The following is a 23031-nucleotide window of genomic DNA, read 5'->3' as shown; positions in this document are numbered from 1 at the left end:
TGAGAGCCCAAAGTGGTGGGTAAGGAAGGGTTGGCTGCCAGAGTCCTGCCAAGAAGCAGCCACACAGTTTCCCCAGCTCTCTTGACCCTGGACACCTCATTTTTTCATTATTTTATTCTTGAATGGAAATACAGTCACATGGTCAAAATCTAAAAGATATAAGTGGGTGCACAGTGAAAAGTATCCCTCCTGCTCCTCCCATCCAGCCACTTGGCTGCTTCTGCAGAGGCCACCAGTGAGTCCTTCCACAGATATGTTCTATGGATATATAAGTATATATGGATATATTAAATTTTCTCTTTTTATGGTAATATATACACTGTTCTATGCCTTGCTGTACCTTGGATGTTCTTTGACCCTGTGGGGCATGAGGATGTGCTGTGGAGAGCAGAGGTTAACAGCACTGGTTCTAGAGTAAAACTACTTGGGTTTTGGTTCTGGTTCTATGTGACCTTCAGCAATCACTTCATCTCTTCAAACCTTGGTTTCTTCATTTTTAAAATGGGGATCAAATAAGTTAGTATATGTAAAAACTTAGATTTACCTCTGACACATAGTAATCACTCAGTAATTTTTTTTATTATTAGTAGAAAAACATTGTACTGTGAGCCAGGAGATCTAGGTTCTCTTCTGGCCCCTGTTCCTGGGATAGCTGAGTGACTTCCTTTGACCTCCTTTGAGATGTTTTCTCACCTTTAAAATGTAAGGTCTCATTCCTACTCTGCTTATCTTCTAGAGTTGCTAGGAGGAGGATCCAGTGAGCTCATGAATGTGAAATGATGTGAAAGCAACTTAGAAACTGTAATGTGCTATAAGCACACGGAAATAATGCTACATAACTCTTTTCATGGAAGCTACTTTGGATAACTTGAACCCAAAGGCCTGAACTGGGTGGAGGAGGCATTGTCCCTTCTTCTGGCCGTAGAACCCAAAGGCCGTCCCTCAATGGGAGCTCTATTGTGGGTGGAGATGGTTCATGGCAAAAATTCAAGGGTCAAGTTTTGTCTTTTGACCTTTTTTTTTTTATCTCACTGCATACCTCTTCTGAATTCCTTGTTTCCATGTTTTCTTTGCCTCCCCTCTCTTCCTTTTACCTCCCCTCTGTCAGTTGTCAAAACCTGCTTTTTATTTTATTTTATTTTATTTTCAATTTTTTATTTAAATTCTAGTTAGTTAACATATAGTGTAATATTGGTTTCAGGAGTAGAATTTAGTGAGTCATCATTTACATATAATACCCAGCGCTTATTATAAAAAGTGCCCTCCTTAATACTCATCACCCATTTAGCCCATCTCCCCTACATCCCTCCATCAACCCTCAGTTTGTTCTCTATCGTTAAGTCTCCTGTGGTTTGCTTCTCTCTCTCTCTCTCTCTCTCCCCTCTTCCCATATGTTCATCTGTTTTGTTTCTTAAATTCCACATATGAGTGAAATCATATGGTATTTGTCTTTCTCTGACTGACTTATTTCATTAGCATAATATACTCTGGCTCCATCCATGTTGTTGCAAATGGCAAGATTTCATTCCTTTTGATGGCTGAGTAATATTACATGGTATATGTGTGTCTGTGTGTGTGTGTACATCAGATCTTCTTCATTCATTAGTCGATGGACATTTCGGCTCTCTCCATAGTTTGGCTATGGTGGACATTGCTGCTATAAACAGCAGGGTGCATGTACCACTTTGAATGTGTATTTTTGTATACTTTGGGTAAATACCTAGTACTGCAATTTCTGGGTCATAGTATAGTTCTACTTTTAACTTTTGGAGGAACTTCCATTCTGTTCTCCAGAGTGGCTTCACCAGTTTGCCAACAGTGTGAGAGGTTTCTCCTTTCTGTGTATCCTTCCCAATATCTGTTGTTTCCTGGGTGGTTAATTTTTGACATTCTTACAGGTGTGACGTGGTGTCTCATTGTGGTTTTAATTTGTATTTCCCTGATGATGAGTGACGTTGAGCATCTTTTCATGTGTTTGGTAGCTCTCTGGATGTCTTTTTTGGAAAAATGTTTATTCATGTCTTCTGCCCATTTCTTAACTGGATTATTTGTTTTTTGGGTGTTGAGTTTGTTAAGTTTTGTTATAGATTTTGGATACTAACCCTTTATCAGATACGTAATTTGGAAATATCTTCTCCCATTCCATAGGCTGCCTTTTAGTTTTGATTGTTTGCTTCACTGTGCAGAAGCTTTTTATCTTGATGAAGTCTCAGTAGTTCATTTTTGCTTTTGTTTCCCTTGCTTCCAGTGATGGGTCTAGTAACAAGTTGCTACAGGGGAGATCAAAGAGGTTGCTACCTGTGTTCTCCTATAGTATTTTGATGATTTCCTATCTCACATTTAGGTCTTTCATCCATTTTGAATTTATTTTTGTGTATGGTGTAAGAAAGTTGTCCAGTTTCATTCTTTTGCATACTGCTGTCCAGTTTTTACCAACTCCATTTGTTGAAAAGACTGTCTTTTTTCCCTTGGATATTCTTTCCTGCTGTGTTGAAGATTAGTTGACCATACACTTGTGGGTCCGTTTCTGTGTTTTCTATTCTGTTCGATTGATCTGTGTCTGTTTTTGTGCTATATCGTACTGTCTTGATGATTACAGTTTTGTAATACAGTTTGAAGACCAGAATCATGTTGCCTCCAGCTTTGCTTTGCTTTTCAGTATTGCTTTGGCTATTTGGGGTCTTTTGTGCATCCATACAAATTTTAGGATTGTTTGTTCTAGCTCCATGAAAAATGCTCATGGTATTTTGATAGGGATTGCATTAAATATGTAGATTGGTTTGGGTAGTATAGACATTTTAACAGTGTTTTTCTTCCAGTCCATGAGCATGGAATGTCTTTCCATTTCTTTGTGTCATCTTCAGTTTCTTTCATCAGTGTTTTATAGTTTTCAGAGTACAGGTCTTTTACCTCTTCGGTTAGGTTTATTCCTAGGTATCTTATTGTTTTTTGTGCAATTGCAAATGGGATTGATACCTTGATTTCTCTTTCCACTGCTTCATTATTGGTGTATAGAAATACAACAGATTTCTGTATGTTGATTTTATATCCAGCATCTTTGCTGAATTCATGTATTAGTTCTAGCAATTTTTTGGTGGAGTCTTTCAGGTTTTCTACATAGAGAGTGTCATGTCGTCTGTGAAGAGTAAGTTTGACTTCTTCCTTGCCAATTTGGATGCCTGTTATTTCTTTTTGTTGTCTGATTGCTGAGGCTAAGACTTCCAGTACCATGTTAAATGGTAATGTTGAGAGTGGACATCCTTGTCTTGCTCCTGACAGTAGAGGAAAAGCTCTTAGTTTTTCCCCATTGAGGATGATATTAACTGTGGATCTTTCATATATGGCTTTTATGATGTTAAGGTATGTTCTGTCTATACCTACTTTGTTGAGGTTTTATCAAGAATGGTCCTGTATTTTGTCAAATGCTTTTCCTGCATCTATTGAGAAGATCATGTGGTTCTTATCTTTTATTAATGTGAAACCTGCTTTTAGAAGCAAGGCAGCAGCATCTTTCAAAGATGACCCCAAATTTCCATTTGTGATAACCTAGTCCAAATAGCTCAGAGAGGGTCTAGATCTGCCCAAGTTCATACCACAGTTCAGTAACCAAGCCAGGCCTGGAGTCTGTTATTCTCATACCATTATTTTTTCACTAGCATTTGTATCTTAGTGTGAATTTAAATTTGAGATTCTTTAGCAAAGACATTTGGTGGCGAGAGAAATTCTGTAAGTGTCTGTACTTAGCCTTCATAGTGAGGTGTTCTTATCCCTTAATTTCCAGGGTCAGACTTTTCTGGGGCCCTGAGGTGTAGGAGAGACAGTAATGGTTGTAGTACTGAAGGGATGATATCTGTAGAGCAGAAGGAAGGAAGAGCACCAGAAAATGTCTAAAACAGTGATCTCCATGGTGAAGCTAAGGGGAAAACATTAGAAGTTCTCTATATATTAAATTGCTAATCTCATCATCACTTAATCTCTATTTTTGTGTAAATTTTTATAAAACACATAGTACATTAGTAGAATTTAGATACTGGTGTAGGTATTCATTTTTTTTAACCAATCGATAATTTTTAATGCAAAACAATTGATAACCATCTTTCTAAAATACTGTGGCTTGGTTTCTAATCTTGGCTCTGCTGTGGACTAGATTTACTCACTAGGTAACTTCTCCTCACCGGAACCTCAGTTTTCTTATCTGTAAAATGTTGGACTGAACTAGGTGTGCTAGTTCTTGAGAATCTTCAATCCTGAGCTTTTCTGAGTGTAAGAACACTACATCCAAAACTAATGATGTATTATACGTTGGCTAATTGAACATAAATAAATAAATAAATATCTTAAAAAACAAAACAACAAAAGAATCCACTCTCAGGCTCTTGAACCTGAGACAGAGTCAAGAAGAATAGGTTCAAGTTCTAGCACTGTGCTGGATGCTTTGTCCCTCAGTTAGTTGCCCTGGGCCTTCCCTTCTCTGCCCTCGTCTCCTTCACCTAGCCCAAACAGGCAGAAGCTGTCTTACATAAGCTTGGATGACCTACTTGAAGTTCTGTTGTTATAAGCACGACTACTTTTCATTCAGACAAAGACCCAATGCCATCCCTCCTAGGCCTTGAGGGTGGGTCTGGATTGTGCTTCTCTTGTGTCCTTTTTGACAGCTTAAGTTTAGATGTTGCATCCCTCTGTCAGAAGGGAAGCCAACTCATTTTGTCCTCTGGGGCCTGGTCCAGTGGCTGTTCACCAAACACCCCTGCCATCCACCCATCCAGTATTTACCACTGCTAGTGCCTTGGCCAATGTCTTTTCTCTCACTGTGAGCCAACAGGTAGAGGGAAATCAATAAGCCACCGGAAACCATCTTTTACTTTCTGATGGGCTGTTTAAATGCAGATTTCCTTTTTGGGTTGTAAGGACTCCTCAGGAGAATATTACATTCTCTATGGAAAGGCACAGAGTCTTTGCAAATCTGTGTCCTGGGTGGGCATGCTTGGTAGACTTCAAGGTGGTTTAAATTGATTGAAATATATTTAATTTTTCTTTCTGTTCTCCAGATATAGGAGCAGGTCAAAATGCTCCTATAAATTCTGTTCCTGTTCTCACCACCTTAGAGCAGATGGCCATGTTTAAAGACCACATTAGAACCATTAGTTTTAACCTATCTCTTCTTCTTCTCCTCCCCCCACCTACAGCTCTTCTTGCCCTACAATATTTTAACACGACATCTGTCAAATGGATAAAAAATATGACTTTTTTTTCTTCTCTCTGCCTTGCCCACCCACCCTCTGGCTGTGGTTTTGATGAGTATAGAACTATGAATGTGGGAGGCATGGAGGACAGATTCATCATGTAGTTCTAGCCCCCTCCCCCTTCCCTTCTGTAAAGCTAGAGGAGCCCCACCCCCACCACTTCTCAGGAAACTCCAAGGCTGGCCTTCAAGTCATAGTCCAGGAAAAGTTAAGGATCCCAGGGCTGGTCCCAGTAGAACCACATGAAGAAATTCAAGAACCCAGGTGCAGAGTCCTAGATAGGTCTAGGTCACTGTAGGGATTGGGGGCTTTTTGAGCTCCCTGCCTCTTCCCTAGGGTTGTTCTGGTCATCTCTCAAGGTTTGAAGGCAACAAAGGGACCCCAATGGGTGGCTGGAACTTAATACCCATGCAGGTCCAAGAAGAGGATCACAATGTCCAGGGCAGGAACATTTTGGAGATGGAGCACAAGCTGACTCAAGAGACAGGCAGGGTCAGGCTAACCTCCAGTTTGGGATGGTATGCTTCTGACTCAACTCATGGAGAGAGCATTGCTGAGTCATTTTTTCTTTGTTTATTTGTTTTACTAATAATTTGTCTCTTAGAATATTAGAGTCTGACTTGAATAGATGGAGCACAGCTCTTGGAAATTGCTTCTAGACTATAGCATAGAAACATGCTGCAAGGATTTTTCCATTAGGGCCACTGGGGGCCTCAGGGCTGAAGATCAGGGCAGGGGCGGGAGGGAGTATGGGTGCAAGAGAGCAGGTGCAGATAGCTTCTCAAGGCAGACTGAGAAGATCCTTCTGGACAAGCTTCTCTTAACTCCTTGTCCTGCCTGGAATCTAAGACAAGGAGAAGCCAGGAGACAGAGTTTCAGAGATTCTGGTTTCTTCCAAATGATCCAGTGCAGTTAGAGGAAGTTCTTGTATTTCAAACTTTGGCTCTAGTAAGTTTAAGACACTTATTTAAATATGATGGATGACTCAGGATCACTTGGGTTGCTTTTTAAAAATTCTGCGGTGATTCTGAGCAGCAGATCTGTGGACCACACATTGAAAGACTGGTCTAATGGGTTTGAGACACCTGAGTGTTGTCAAAAGATCTCAGAATAACTTGACAGTACTATTTCCAATGTTTTGGACATTCAAGCTGATGTGTATCAGATTGGGAGATGTTCTGGGTGGGAGACTTCTCTAGCCAATAGGATCATGGTTGCTTGGTGGTCCAGAAACATGTCTTCTCTGTGATCTGTCCAACCCTTGACCTATTTGGCTGCATTTTCTCTAAAGGACTTATTTCTTCAACAAGACCAAACACTTAACATCATGAACTTTGGGCAGTAACTGGGTCTCACTTCATTAACTCCTGGGCCTGTTAGGTTGAGCTAGTGGCTGAAGTTTCATATCAGAAGAGTCCATTGCTAAAGTTCAGATCAAACAAGTAACTCCAGTTCTTTCATGTATGTTTGGTTACTGTTATAGCTAAGATCACATGTAACTTCTTTGGAAGAAGTACAGAAAGGTGTTGTCCTTTGTTATTAGTCTATAATGAGTGAGAAAATGTCCTTCATACCTTATCTGGGAAACTTATCTGGGATTCCCAAACTTTTAGGTCTTGACAGGTATGAGTTGGCTTGTGACCAAAGTACATACTGGCCTTTGGTTCAGGTGATCCATCTTACTTTTGCTGAACCTGATCCTCATCTAGGCTCATCTTTCCAAATCAAGCCAGTCCAGCTGGGTTTTGTGTCTGTCAGGTGTTGCTGAAACTAACCATAGATCTTTCATTTTATTTTTTAAAAAAGATTTTATTTATTCTAGAGAAAGAGAGAGGAGAGAGCAAGAGCATGAGCTGGGAGAAAGGTCAGAGGGAGAGGGAGAAGCAGACTCCTGACTGAGCAGAGAGCCTGACTCGGGACTTGATCACATGACCCTGGGATCATGACCTGAGCTGAAGGCAGACATTTAACCAACTGAGCCACCCATGTGCCTCAGATCTTTCACTTTCTTAAAGTGAAAAATGGATGGTACAATGGGACATTGAAGGAAGCCAATGCCCAATGATTCACAAATCACAATCTTATTCACAAATCACAAATCTTATGAAAAGATGATATTTGCTCATCGAGTATGGCATTCAAAGCCTTTGATTCTTTGCTTAGTTTTTGCCAGGGTGTTCTGTCTATTTCTGATAGTGGAGTGTTGAGGTCCCCTACTATTAATGTATTTTCATTTATATGTCTCTTTATTCTGGATAAGAGTTGGCTTGTGTATCTTGCTGCTCCCCTGTTGGGGGCATATATATTTATAATTGTCATATCCACTTGTTGAATACTTCCCTTAAGAATAATATAGTGCCCTTCTGCGTCTCTAACTATAGTCTGTAGTTTAAAATCCAATTTATCTGATATGAGAATTGCTACCCCAGCTTTCTTTTGAGGACCATTTGCGTGAAAGATGGTACTCCATCCCCTTACTCTCAGTCTGAATGCATCTTTGGGTTTGAAATGAGTCTCTTGTAGACAGCAAATGGATGGGTCATTTCTTTTTATCCAATCTGCAACCCTGTGGCGGTTTATGGGATGGTTCAAACCATTTACATTAAGACTGATTACTGATAGATATGATTTTAATGTTGCCATGTTGCCAGTAAAGTCTTTTTTTGTATTGGCTGTGACTTTCTGTTCTGTATCACTCTTGGGGCCTTTTTACTTTTATAGAACCCCCCGTAATATCTCCTGTAGGGCTGGTTTCATAGTTACAAAATTGGTTAGTGACTGGCGATTCTGAAATGTCTTTATTTCTCCATCAATTCTGAATGACAGCCTTGCTGGATAAAGGATCCTTGGCTGCATGTTTTTCTCTGAAAGAGCTTTAAATATGCTCCCCCAACCCTTTCTCTCATTCCAGGTCTGTGTAGACAGGTCTGACGTAATTCTGATGCTTTTGCCTTGGTACGTGAGAAATTTCTTTGCCCTGGCCACTTTCAATACTGTATCCTTGCATCTAATATTTGCGAATTGCACTATGACGTGACGTGGCGTAGGTTTGTCGTGGTTGAGCTTGGGAGGGGTCCTCTCTGCCTCTTGGACACGAATGTTTGTTTCCCTTGCTAGATTAGGGAAGTTTTCAGCTACAATTTGTTCAAATATCTCTTCTAGACCTCTGTTTTTGCATACTTTCTTTCAGTACACTTAGAGCCATCATCACTTGAATTCATTAATTATTCTGCTCAGAAATGAAATTATTTAGTTATGGGTGATAACACCCAGGTTAATGCTGAAATCAGCCACGTGTGAACTATTAAGTCATACGGAAAAGAAAAATCAATTCTTGGGATTTGAAAAATATTCATAGTGGTGTTTTTCTTACCTGGTATCTTTTCTCCTTTCCCTGTTTTTCTTACCTGCCATCTTTTCTCTTTTCCCTGATGACCATCAAGCACCTGTGCACATCTTCAGCAAAAACCAGCAGCCCACCCTACAAGCCACCTGGCCATAAATCCTATCAACAACAGACTGTCCTATAGACCACCTGGTACATATTATGTAAATACTTTTCTTAGCCCCATAGTATGTTCTGCAACCTGACAGAGATGATAATTCTGTTGTTGTGATCTGCCTCAGAACTTGCCTGATTTTACGGCTCAGGTTGTAGAGGCTAAAAACAGTGTTCATTATGAATTAAGCAGATTGTTTAGATCTTCTGTTCACAAGTGTACACTCTGGTTGTTTGGAGAGTAACACTCTGCTTGACAACTTGAATAAATCCATATTGCCTTATTTTCTTCTTATCCTACTTAGAAATTAGTGAAAGAGGCAAAGGGCGAAAGGATATAAACTGGAGTCATCAGGTGAGGGATTAACGAACAGGCAGGTCATGATCACACAGCTAGCAAGAGGCAGCCTAGCTCCAGTGTTCCTGTACTAAGCATGGCTAAGGCTTTGGCTGAATCAGAGGCATGGGGAGGTAGGAGTACATCTGCCTGCAAGAGCATCAGTTTGGCCAGAGTGAAAGATCCCTACCAGGGTAAAGATAAGGGTTGGATCCATAGGCGGGGCTTTGAAAGATTGATAGGAGAGAGTTGTTGAGGCTTCTTGAGTGTGAATAATTGCATCAGCAAAGAAGTTTTGAGAAATCCATCATTAAGGAGTAGCTTCAGGGGAAAGAGACTGTGGGCAGCAGGAAGGCCAATTGGGAGGCAACTTGAGGTGGTAAGAGCCAGACCGAGGATGAGACATGAGAGAGAGACATGTGGAGGGAAAAAACGGCAGGCCAAGAAGAGGAATCGGAACTGGGAAAAATTATGTTAGTCACCATACAGTACATCTCTAGTTTTTGATGTAAAATTCCATGATTCATTAGTTGCGTATAACACCCAGTGCACCATGCAATACGTGCCCTCCTTACTACCCATCACCAGCCTAGGTGACTAACATAATATAATAAAAAATATTATTATTAAAAAAGAAATGGGAAAAATTAGGAAGGAGGGGAACAGGGGCATATGATGAGTTTTATATATGTTTTGTTGGAGGTGGTAGCAGGCCATCCAGGGAAATGTGGAGGAGGAATTTGGAAATATGGGACTGGAGGTGAGAGAGCTGATGTCATGAGAAAGATGATTTCTCTGACTTTTGAATGGGGTAGTCAAGGGCAAAAGTGGAAAACCCATTCCTCAATTTTCCCAGCCAGTCTGACTAGCCTATGTCACCAGAAATGCCTGAATATGAGTTTCTTATTTTCCTGAGTAGAGAGCATTAAAAGCATCAAATCAAGCACAAAGGAGGGTGAGAAGAAATATGCTGTAATAATGAAATTTCTGTCCTTTAAGAAGCTGAACTATTAGCCTCAATAGAAAGCTAGAGCTGGAAACAAGAGTGTGCCAAGTCTGTAACTTGACTGATAATGAAACTAAGACAGGCTAATGACTTGCCTAAGATCGTTCAATGAGTTACTGGCAGAGCTTCTTCCAGTAGCCAGTCTTTGCTGTCCACCATGGTGCTTCCTAGCTGTTGTTGGAACAGCCTGGGTCACACCTTTCCAGAAGTGGGAAAGATTATTGTCCTTGAACACTGGGCAATATAGCCAGAATCTATTTACAAGGCTGCATTAAAAAGACTATTCAGGAGAGAGAATAAAATCCCAGCCTATTTTAGATGTGCTTGAAAGGAACAAAGGAAAGGACTTTGCTCTTGTCCATGCCTAGCTTTTGAGGGATGGGACCTTCTGATTGGATGGGGGGTAAGCACCAACTGACAAAAACCTTGTAGAGGCAAAAATGTCTCGAAGTACCTTCTTACCCTCCTGTGAAGCTTCTCAGAAGGCAGGTCCAGCTCAGCTACCTGCATGGCAATTGACACATTTGCTATTCTGCACGACACATTTTTATTTTTTAACATTTTCCCCTTCTGCTTCTTGCCATCAAAATTCTAATTTCTGGCAGTCATCCAGGCTAATTAAATACCTATTTTGGGGGTGGTACTGTTCAGCTGCAGGGCAAGAGCAAAGAAAGGAAGACAAGTGTTAAGGCTCTGGATAACTGGGATCCGAGGTTTTTTTTTTTTTTTTCTATGTTGGCAAGGCCTGGCATTGGGAATACTCCTTACATGACCCAAAATATCCTTTCTCAGGTATGCCAACCACTGAGGAAGACCTGGAGGATAGGCAGGGAGCCCAACCTACAGGGTGGCATGGGGATCCCTGGGAAGAATGAGGCATCAGGAGAGGCAAGGGTGAAGCCTAGACTATGAAGGTTCTCCAGAGCAGTGGTTCACCAAGTGTGTCTCTGAACCAGCAACAGAGGCATCACCTGGAAACTTGTTTGAAATGCAAGGTCTCGAGTCCTACTTAAGACCAACTGAATTAGGGGCACCTGGTGGCTCAGTCAGTTAAGCATCTGCCTTTGACTCAGGTCATGATCCCAGGGTCCTGGGATTGATCCCCGAGGCAGGCTCCCTGCTCAGTGGGGAGCCTGCTTCTCCTTCTCCCTGTGCCCCTCCACCCCCCAGCTCATGCTCTCTTTCTTGCTCTGCTCTCTCTCTCTCTCTCAAATAAATAAAATCTTTAAAAAATAAAGACCAACTAAATCAGAGACTCAGACTTGGGGGCCTAGTAATCTGTGTTTTAACAAGCCCTCCAGGAGGTTGAGAACTACTACTCAAGATCATTTACAGGATGGTCTGGTATCCCTGGAAAGAGAAACCAGCTGGGAGGCTTCTCTCTCTGCCTTCTTGTGAGAGATTAGCAAAAGCAAAGCTTATAGAGTAAGGCCTACTAAAGATTCAAATCTGCTGTACCACCTATTAACTGGGTGCCTGTAGGTTACTTAGTTAATGTCACAGGTTATCTTCAGTAAAAATGGGAATATTAATGCTTACTTTAGAGAGTTATAGAGGCTGAGATCACAAAGCCCCTTGCCCAATGCCCGACATATGTTTTTAACAAATATAAGTTTTTCTTCCTTCCTTTTCTTTCTCTGCATTTTACTTTCTTTGTCACTTCTTCCTTGCTTTCTTTCCTTCCACCTGAGATGGCCCACAGGCCACTCCAATTTAGCTGTATACACATGCCACATTGTTGAACAGAGACAAGGCTTAGATGTCAAACTCTTAGAGGTCAATGACTCCAGAGTATGGTGGTCACATTTCCAGGGTAAAAATCAGGGAACATGGGTCTGATAACAGATGTATCTATTTATAGTATCAATGGAATAGAATATTTGAAATTAGGATTATCCTGGGAAATATAGACAAAAATAAGTAGGATCTCATTCCTCTTTTAAGAAAGATAATATGACTTCCCCATCCTCTTATTCATGTCCAAAAGTGTCTTTGGTGTAGGGGTGCAGAACACTGTGTGTCCCACTCACTGGCAAGTCTGAGCAAGAGTCAACCTATATTTGGTGCTATGCCTGAAATGTCCTGGGGATTAGGAATTATTTTGTTAGAACTCACACCAGCACTTTCCCAAGGCCAGGAGGTATTTGGGTACCTTGCTAGAGTGACCCAGTACCATCTCCTGGCTTTACATTGGGCTTGCAGGAGGAAGCGGGGTGGGGGGACAATTGGGAAATTAAGGCTTTTGCTGGCAGGAGGAGTATACACCAGTTTAAGATATAAAGAATTTAACCCCTGATATAGCCACTCTCAAATGGCCTTTTCTTGTCTTTTTTGCTTTTATAGCTCTGTATTATTTGATAATATGATCAGCTCCTGCTACTTAAAGCTGTTATCCTTCACTTTTGTGAGATTACACTCCTTGGTATCCTAATTATGTACTGAAAGCTTCATTTTGGTTTGTTTCTCTGGCTCCTCTTCTCTTTCTGATCCCCCATTATTGCTGTTTCCCTAGGTTTCTGGTCTTCTTTCTTAGCACTTTCTTACAGGGCAAACTTCCCTGGTTTCCACAATTTCTGGGCCATTGACTCCAAAACCTATACAACTATCTCTCCTGACATCTCTTGAACTTCAAGTCTACCTGTGTGTCCTGCTGGCCCCGTATATTCAACACACTGAAGAGAAAATTTGTCATCTTTTTCCCCTCCCAATCCAGCGTTTCTTTGTGTAACTTACCCTCATGCTTTAATCATCACACTTTGACTTGAAATTCCACCTCCACCCCCAAATCAACTTTGACTTCCTCCTTTTCCTCAAATTAGTTTCAGAGCCTTCAAACAGGACTCCAGCCTACCATTCCATCTGTCCTTTCCCAAGTACCCCAATCCCTTCTTCCCGGACTTTTCCAAACTCTACTACCTATTTGCCATCAAATTCCCCATAGTCTTTACCTCTAAGACTTTATGTAGTCTTATTCCTCTGCCTCAAATGCTTTTCCTTCTCCCTCCTGTATCTGTTACAATCCTACCCATTCTTTAAGGCCTATCTTCAGTGTCCCACAAAATCATTCTAGAGCCCAATAGCCACATATATTACCTCCTTCCTCTGTAGTCTTGTACTAAGCCAACATATACCAAGCACTGTAGTAGGCACTGTACATCTAGTGCTCAGTTTACCCTATCCATAACCCTGCCTGTGAGGCAGGTATTTTTATCCCCATTTTGTATATGAAGAAACTGAGGCCCAACGTTGTATAGCTTGAAACTATTGTCCTTGGCTTTTGTGATATTGCACTTCTTGGTATCCTAATTATATGCTGAAAGTTCCATTTTGGTTTGTTCTCTGGCTCTTCTATTCCTCACCTCCCATTGTCACTGCTACTTTCTAAGGTAGGAAAGCCCAGAATTGAAGCTAGGTTTACTTGACCTTAACCATATTTTCATACTGCTTGAAGGACATTCACTGTTGGTACCTGAAGGTCCTTTGATCTTCAGGTAAGGACTGTGCCTGAATCATAGTAAGAAGATCCCTGTATATAGTGGGGGCTCACTGAATGAGTGTAGATGAGCTAGATGAGCAAAGTGCATATTTATCAAAAAATTGTAGCAAGTTAAGTCAATCCTGTACACAAAAGGGAGATTTGAAACCAATTTCAAGCCCAAATTTAATTCACTTTTATTTTTAAATTTTTATTGATTGATTGTATTTTATTTAAATTCAATTAGCCAACATATAGTCCTTCATTAGTTTCAAATGTAGTATTCAATAATTCATCAGTTGTGTAACACCCAGTGCTCATCACATCACATGCCCTCCTTAATGTCCATCACCCAGTTACCCCATCCCCCCACCCACCTCCCTTTCCACAACTTTCAGCTTGTTTCCCAGAGTCCATAGTCTCTCACGGTTTGTCTCCCTTTCTGATTTCTTCCCATTCAGTTTTCCCTCCCTTCCCCTATGATCCTCTGCACTATTTCATATATTCTACATAGGAGTGAAGCCATATGATAATTGTCTTTCTCTGATTGACTTGTTTCACTGAGCATAATAACTTCCAGTTTTAATTCACTTTTAAAACAACTCAGAGGATGGGCGAGTAGCGTACCCTTATTCCTGCTTATATTTGGAACTAGAGAGCACAGGAGCCCGATACAGCTACCAGCCCCTTCTGGATTAGCTCTTCTCTCATGTCTGCGCACATATACATCAACTCTTGGTTCAGTATGTTATAATTCATGAAGCAGGTGGGTATGTAGAATTATCCATGTTTAACAGGTAAAGAAACTGACCCAGTGGCACCATAGTTTATAAGAGCAGATACTCTAGAGCCATACTGTAGCTGCATTTGAATTATGTCTTTAATACTTAGTGTGTCAATTTGGGAAAATTATTTAAACTTTCTGAGCTTCAGTATCCTCATCTGTAAAATAGGAATAATAATACTATTTCCTCAAAGGGCTGCTCTGAGGCTTTAATGAATTCATGTGTGTAAACTGCTTGGAATAGTGCCTGACATATTAGCTAACATCATCATCACTATCAAGTAGCAGAGAAAGGTCTTAAATCCAGGTGTTCTTTTCTACCTTCTCTATCTATGGTGTTACTTTGGGGGAAAAGTGGTCTAGGAGGCTGGCTATCTGATGACTGTAGGAAAGTTACTCCTGTTATATCATAACTAGTCTATAAAATGAAGACTTAAGGGTGATGATCTATGAAATACTGTCTAGTTCTGATTGTTTTTTATTCCAAGTAGGCCCTGACAACAGGCTTACCAGTTGGTTTACAGTCACTGGATCCTAGATTGGCCTTGTCTAGGGTATAGCTGGGCTCTGTGATCTGAGGGCCCAGGCAGGTCAGCTGGACTAAATGGGGACAAGAGTGAGACAACTGCTGCTGGGAAAAGCCAAACATGAAGTTACTAAAACGATGACTGCACTGCAGAGAGAGCACAGACAGTGGAATCAGCCAGACCTGGGCCTAGGGTACCTCAGACAGCAGCACAGATAGCATCCTGAGCAGAGGGCTGGTAATTGATGCCAAGATATACTTGACCTTTGGTAAAAAGCCAAGGATATAGCTTTAAGCCACAAGCCTTCATGGTGCTGTGATTTGGGACTTATTGAGCTCTAAAAACACTAGTTGGAACCCATCTTTGGCAGGAAAGGGAAATTTTCTTTATGAAGATTTATTTTATTAAGGCCAGTGACCAGCAATTCTCCACTGAGGCCAGAATAAGAAGAAATTGACTTTTATTGCAATTGGAAGAAAGCAGGTTCAACATAAAACAAAACAAAAACAAAACAAAAAACATCTCATAGGCAGGGCCATTGGTGACTAAAGGTGGCTGTCCATATCTCCTTCTTTGTAGTTCTTTACGAATAGGAGTCATCTGGTTTGTGATATTATGGATGGAGTGAGTTCAATGTAGCTAATGAGTAGACATTGGTAGTATGGTATGATGGGTATTAGAGCATATGTAGTCAGAAGGCCAGGCTCCATAATTTATTACTTGTGCGATTGAACAAAGGACAGGTCACGACCTGTATTTGAGCCTCAGTTTCCTTATCTTTAAAATATGGGTAATAGTGAGACCTAGTCATTCAGTAAGAATCAAGTGGTGCAGTAGATATTAAAATATTTTATAAATAGTAAAGCATGGGGTACTTGAAAGGTGGTGTTATAAAAGGCCCTATTGGAAACCTCATTTGCACCCATGCTGAGGAGCTCCCAGTATGCCTTACCTGACAAACAGAATTACTTAACTAAGTCAAAAGATCAGTGTATGGGTGTGTTTTCATATGTATGTAATGTGTTATGTGTTAATTTCATGATCATAGGGTTATTCTCCACTTGGTATATTGAAAGGCAGATCTATGTGAGAGGATGCATGTTCCATATTCTGTCTCTGTTACCTTTGAACTGTTTTGTCTTTGGTCTTGTGGAGCTACAGTTACCTTGGGGAATCAGTCCTTCCTCAAAGCAGACTGATAGAAAAGTTGACTTCTAGAGAACGTGTTCAGAAATTTAGTGCTAGAGAAAGAGTTCTTGAATCTTTTGCCTTGACAGGCTGTATATTCTTTGTTCTGGGATCTCTTTCTCCAAATGCCAGGAAGATTGATGGCCCATATAGCCTGGAACCAGTTGGGGAAAAAGGAAAACAACACAGGGGTCAGGATGGCAGCCAGAAAGAGGCAGACTCTTCCTCCACCGTCATCCCTATCACTGTGCCTAGACAAGTGTTGTAAATTGTGTGTGTGTGTGTGTGTGTGTGTGTGTGTGTGTGTGTGTGTTGTGATGTGGCACTAAGATAGATGTCTTCCTGCTATTTTGTGCAGCCCAGTCCTACTTGCCACAAAGTTTAATGAACAGCATTAAGGTCTTTGCATATTTCCTGCCTTGCTGGGTGATCCTGAGCTCGCCCCTTAACCTCATTGTGGCTCAGTTATGCCATCTATCAAATGCAGGATTCAACCTAGACTCCTTATGTATCTCACAGGGTGGTGGTAACAAATCACTGAGTAAATCTGTGCCAAGGTTGAGTTTTGTGCAAGCAAGGCATAACAGAAAGCCATATTCTTTCATACCCATGACCTCTCTGGATGGCATCATGTGTGGGTGAGAACAAGAGGCTGCAGGACTGGAGTCCATTGTGTGTGAGGAATGCCATGGTCTGTAACTCCTGGGGGGGTGGGGTACAGTGGTGTTAAATAATGTACCACCAACTCTCAATTGGTCAGTTCCAAAGAGGAGGAGGAAAAGAGGAAGAATACAGAGAAATTAGAGAAAATATGTTTGAGCTTCATTTTTGCCTTTGATTTCAACCTCTTCACCCATTCCAGATCCAGGGCTGCCTTGAAGCACCAAGGAAAGATACACTAGAACTTACTTTCTTGTCTAGAGAAAAAAGCTCATAAGTAGGAATAAAAGCATGAGGCCTGTGTAGTCCATATTCACATTCTAGGCCATTCCACCCACTGGCTAATGGAGAGTTGACAAGTATTGTTTGTCTTGTGGTCCAGTGGAGCTTGTGCTCCTAGTGCCATCTCCCCAACCCTTTACCACTAGTATGTCAGTTTTTTCATAACTAGTAGAGTTCTGTGGGTGGGGTAAGGGGCAATTAACGTAGCCAGCTGTGTGGACTGAACACATTCTCATTTTGTCTCCTAAGCTGATCACTGGAGATTCCATCGTTAGTGCTGAGGCAGTATGGGATCACGTCACCATGGCCAACCGGGAGTTGGCATTTAAGGCTGGCGACGTCATCAAAGTCTTGGATGCTTCCAACAAGGATTGGTGGTGGGGCCAGATCGACGATGAGGAGGGATGGTTTCCTGCCAGCTTTGTGAGGGTGAGTGTCAGCCTTCACTCCTCTCCTCAGCCTTCACTCTCCTCTCCTGTCTCCTTGGCTCCCTGCCCCTGGCTTTCCCCTCACCAGCCTCTGTTCTTCTGCTCATTTCTCTCCTGGTGGCTCCTCTCACATTGCCCCTCCCTTTTTTTGGTCTTTTACCCAGGACATGGGCCTCCTTTAATCTTTCCCCTTCTAATTTTGAGTCTTTTCTTTTTTGCCCCATGTTTATTTTAACAATCCCCGTATTCTGTCTGCCTCCTGCCTCCTACCTGTCGTGACTTTGTAAAAATCAATTCCCCTTTGGTCTGGATGGTTTTTGAAGACTCTTTTAACTCTATATTGTTGTGAACTTACATTTCTTATCTCTCGTCTTTTCTGCTTTTATTTTCCTTGTCTCCCCTCTTTTGTTTTTTCTTTTTATAGATCCCTCTCTTCCTTTCCCCTCCCCTCCTCATTCCTCATTCCTTTGCCTTCTTTCTCTTATTTAGGGAAGTGTGAACACCCCTGTGTGTTGTCTTCAGCTGTTAATGTAAGAGTGTGGGCTCCCTACCCTCTGATCTGCTTACTGATTGCAGATTTTACATTGACAAGGTGACTGAGGCAGCCAGCTTGAGGGTAGGATGCAGGCAGCTTGATAGTGCTTAGAAGACCTTGGCCCTTTGACATTGTGCCATGAAGAACCTGGCCTCTAATAGAAGGGGCTCTTGGGAAAGAGCTCCTTAGCAGTTTCTGCTTCTTCTGGGTCACCAGATGGCAAGATGCTATAGGGTAAGAACACTGGCCTGGCTTCCCAGCTCTTGGCCTTCCTTAGAGTTTTGAGCTAGAATCTGTTCTTTCGTATTTGTGAGCTCTGATTTTCCCCACCCACAAAATGGTGTTGATAATTCTTTCATGCCACTGGATATCACAATGAATGATATAATGCACATGGAAACAACTTTGTAGCAGTACAAATACCCAGGCTACATCAGGATGTCTTATGATAATCCTTACCATAACCTATCACCTTTTGTTAGTTTCTTCTGTAAGATACCTGATGTCAAACAAAAGGTGAGAGTGGTTTGGGCTCCTGGAAGATGAAGGGCCTGAAGACTATAATGATGATAATTGTGACATGAGTAAAGGAGCAGGTTATTTGGAATCAGACAACCTGAAGTGCAATTTCAGCTTTACTACCTCCCAACTCCATGGCTTTTGGCAAGACTTTTCAATTCCCTGAACCTTGATTTCCTCATCTGAAAAATAGGGATAGCAGACTTTTCATGATGATTACATGAGATCACATAGGGAAGTAAAGTATTTAGCACAGTGCTTGCCATACAGTGGGAACTTGGCAAATGGTAACTTGCTTTATCATCATCATTATCCTTCTCATTATCACCACCACCACCACCTTATTAGCCCCAAAAGTTCTATGTATTAAGGCTAGCCTTAATGGTTAAAAGAGGCCTCCTTCCTTGGAGGGCTGTAAACCCGGGAAACACTGTGATCTGGTTGGAATAATTTATGTGAGGACAGTACTCAGAAGCAGGGAGATGGACAAAATGATTTCTCATCCTCTTCTGTCCTGGGAATCTCCTAATGAAATATCCAATCCTTTTTCCTCTGCCTATGTGGCATCTTCCATCAGAGACTTCTCATGTTATCTCTGTCCCAGCTCAGCCTTTCTGCTTGATGACTACCCAGGGGTAGTCAGAAAGAACACATCAGTAACCGTGGGCTGTTGGGACTAGTGTGAGGTCCCATAAAGAAACAGCTTGTGTATCTTGGGCTAATAGATCCTTCTTTAAAGGAAGGATTAAACTGCACCTCAATGTCACCCCAATTCAAATGTATTTCACTTTCTACAAAACATCATTTTTTTTATTATATGTTTTTTTATTATGTTAGTCACCATACAGTACATCCCTGGTTTCTGATATAAAGTTTGATGATTCGTTAGTTGCGTATAACACCCAGTTGCACCATGCAATACATGCCCTCCTTACTACCCATCACCAGTCTATCCCATTCCCCCACCCCCCTCCCCTCTGAAACCAAAACATCATTTTTAAAAAAGATTTTATTTATTTATTTGACAGAGACAGAGCACAAGCAGGGAAAGCAGCAGAAGGAGAGGGAGAAGCAGGCTCCCTGCTGAGCAGGGATCCCAGGACCCTGGGATCATGACCTGAGCCAAAGGTAGATGCTTAACCAACTAAGCCACACAGGTGTCCTGAAATATCATTTTTCTAATAAACAGTAAATCAAGGGATGGGGCAAAATGATTGAGAAAGGCAGAATGACTCCTGGAGGCAAATGGCAAAGCCAGGCTTTAGCATATCAATGAAGCGGCATTTATGCTTCTACATGCAAGGTCAGGAGAAGAGTTCCTCTAAGCACACGGTCCCAAGCAGCCACTTGCATGGGCTAAAGCTGACCTTTGAGAAGACTACTGCCTGACTCAGGCATGCATGGTATGGAGTCTAGCCTAGTGGTTTTCAGCCTTGGCTGCATGATGAAATAAATCACTTGGGCAGCTTAAAAAAACAAACAAACAAACAAACAAACAGAACATCAAAACTCAGGTTTCAAGCTAGTTAAATCAGAATCTTTGATGATAAGAACCACTGGTCTATACCAGCACAGTCCAGTAGAAATAAAATATTAGCCATAAATGCAAGCCACAAATATTATTTAAATTGTTCTAGTAGCCATGGTAAAAACAAACAAAAAACAAACAAAAAAACCCAATAAACAAACAAAAAATATGTAAAAAAAAATACAAGTGACTGTTCATATCTTCTGCTCATTTTTTGATTTGATTATTTGTTTCTCGTGTACTGAGTTTGAGAAGTTCTTTGTAGATCTTGGATACCAGTCTTTTATCTGTAGTGTCATTTGCAAATATCTTCTCCCATTCTGTGGGCTGCCTCTTAGTTTTTTTTGACTGTTTCCTTGGCTGTGCAGAAGCTTTTTATCTTGATGAAGTCGCACAAGTTCATTTCTTCTTTTGTTTCTCTTGCCTTTGGAGATGTGTCATGAAAAAAGTTGCCATGGCTGATGTCAAAGAGGTTGCAGCCAATGTTCTCCTCTAGGATTTTGATGGATTCCTGTCTCACATCGAGGTCTCTCATCCATTTGGAGTTTATCTTTGTGTATGGTGTGAGAGAGTGGTCAAGTTTCATTCTTTTGCATGTAGCTGTCCAATTTTCCCAGCACCATTTATTGAAGAGACTGTCTTTTTTCCACCGGATGTTTTTTCCTGCTTTGTCAAAGATTAGTTGCCCAAAGAGCCGAGGGTCCATTTCTGGGTTCTCTATTCTGTTCCATTGGTCTATGTGTCTGTTTTTGTGCCAGTACCATGCTGTTTTTGTGATCTCAGCTTTGTAGTATAGCTTGAAATCCGGCATTGTGATGTCCCCAGCTTTGTTTTTCCTTTTCAACAATTCCTTGGCAATTCAGGGCCTTTTCTGGTTCCACACAAATTTAAGGGCTGTTTGTTCCAGTTCTTTGAAAAATGTCATTGGTATTTTGATCAGGATGGCATTGAAAGTGTAGATTGCTCTGGGTAGCATAGACATTGTAACTATGTTAATTCTTCCAATCCGTAAGCATGGAATATTTTTCCACCTTTTTGTGTCTTCTTCAATGTCTTTCAAGAGTGATTTGTAGTTTCTAGAATATAGATCCTTTACCTCTCTGGTTAAGTTAATTCCGAGATAACGTAGGATTTTTGGTGCTATTGTAGATGGAATGGATTCCCTAATTTCTCTTTCTTCAGTCTCATTGTTTGTGTATAGAAATGCACCTGATTTCTGAGCATTGATTTTGTATCCCGCCACATTATTGAATTGCTCTATAACTTCTAGTAGTTTGGGTGTGGATTCTTTTGGGTTTTCCATATAGAGTATCATGTCATCTGCAAAGAGAGACATTTTGCCTTCTTCTTTGCTGATTTGGATACCTTTTATCCCTTTTTGTTGTCTGATTGCTGTTGCAAGGACTTCTAGTACTACAGCCGCTTTGGAAAACAGTGTGAAGGTCCCTTGAAAAGTTAAAAATTGAGCTGCCCTATGATCCAGCAATTGCACTACTGGGTATTTACCCCAAAGATACAGGCGTAGTGAAGAGAAGGGCCATATGCACCCCAATGTTCATAGCAGCATTGTCCACAATAGCTAAATCGTGGAAGGAGCCGAGATGCCCTTCAACAGATGACTGGATTAAGAAATTGTGGTCCATATATACAATGGAATATTACTCAGCCATCAAAAAAAACGATTTCTCAACATTTGCTGTGACATGGACGGGACTGGAGGAGATAATGCTAAGTGAAATAAGTCAAGCAGAGAAAGACAATTATATGGTTTCACTCATTTATGGAACATAAGTAGGAAGATCGGCAGGAGAAGAAAGGGAAGAAGAAAGGGGGAATGAACCATGAGAGACTATGGACTCTGGGAAACAAACTGAGGGCTTCCGAGGGGAGGGGGTATGGGGTAATGCAATACGCTGGTGATGGGTAGTAAGGAGAGCACGTATTGCATGGTGCATTGTGTGTTATACGCAAATAATGCATCATGGAACTTTACATCAAAAACTAGGGATGTACTGTATGGTGACTAACATAATAAAATAAAAATTATTTAAAAAAATACAAGTGAAATTCATTTTAATATATTTTTAACCCAATATATTTAAAATATTGTCATATAACATCATATATTATCACTATGAACATCATTAATAATATATTTTTCTAAGTATTTGAAATCTTGAGTGTATTCTATACTGACAACACATCTTCATTCATGTTAGTTAAATTTCATGTGTTCATTAGCCACATGTGACTAGTTGCTACTATATTAGATAGTGCAAGTCTAGACTGAGGACTGTGATAACAGGCCAGGACCATTAAAGCCAGGGCCCAAATTATAACTTAGGGATTGAATATTCTGTCTACTATACCAATGTTTATTCTTTTAGAAACTAAGGTAGCATTTCATGTTGTCTGAGATTGTATTCAGAATGAGCATTTAATCATTGTGAACCTTTTTGTTTAATAATAGTTGAATGGTCTTCACTTCTCTATAGGGGGGTACCATAGGACCTTAGGGGCCAGCTGTTACGGTATCACCAGTAAAAGGAAATGGAGTCTGGCTTTTGCCTGAATGATATTAATATTGTCTCACAGGTAGACCTTTTAATTTTCCTTAATAAGTATTTATATTTTGGTTTACATTTCTGGTAAGATTCTGTGATACTCAAGGGATTGAATGATGGAGGTTATGTAGGCTCTTTTCTAGAAATCACTATCTCCATTATTCTACATTGATTTTCATTGAGGGTAGAATGGTATTATGGAAATGGTACTAACAATATTAAGAAATGAGAAACCTGAGTTCTAGTCATGGCTCTCCCAACCATATATGAACATGGGCTTTTATTTTCTTTATCCCTGAAGCACTCTGTATAATTTATTCAAGCTCTGACATGCCTAGGTAGGACATTGAGAGGAATCACACTGAACTATTGAATCTTCGTTAGTGTTGATGTAGTTGGTAGGTAGATCGGTGATTTTCTGGGATACTGTACCTTCATGTTATGGGACAGTTTCCT

At 40.9% G+C, this 23031-nt stretch overlaps 1 protein-coding gene across 12 annotated transcripts in view; it reads left to right on the top strand.

The window, feature by feature from the left end:
* The window catches only part of ARHGEF9 (Cdc42 guanine nucleotide exchange factor 9), a 427917-nt gene that overhangs the window by 274613 nt on the left and 130273 nt on the right, over window positions 1–23031 (top strand). For 10 of the 12 annotated variants that reach the window (XM_048213365.2, XM_057312109.1, XM_048213367.2 and 7 more), the window contains one exon: window positions 17251–17430. The exons of the other annotated variants lie outside the window; for them this stretch is intronic. In XM_048213365.2, the coding sequence (XP_048069322.1) occupies window positions 17251–17430 (180 nt within the window). The remainder of the gene's footprint in view (window positions 1–17250; window positions 17431–23031) is intronic. 12 annotated transcript variants of the gene reach the window in all.

This window comes from Ursus arctos, chromosome X (assembly GCF_023065955.2).
Source record: "Ursus arctos isolate Adak ecotype North America chromosome X, UrsArc2.0, whole genome shotgun sequence".
In the NCBI taxonomy this organism is placed as follows: Eukaryota; Metazoa; Chordata; class Mammalia; order Carnivora; family Ursidae; genus Ursus; species Ursus arctos.
This window is presented reverse-complemented; position numbering and strand designations above follow the sequence as displayed.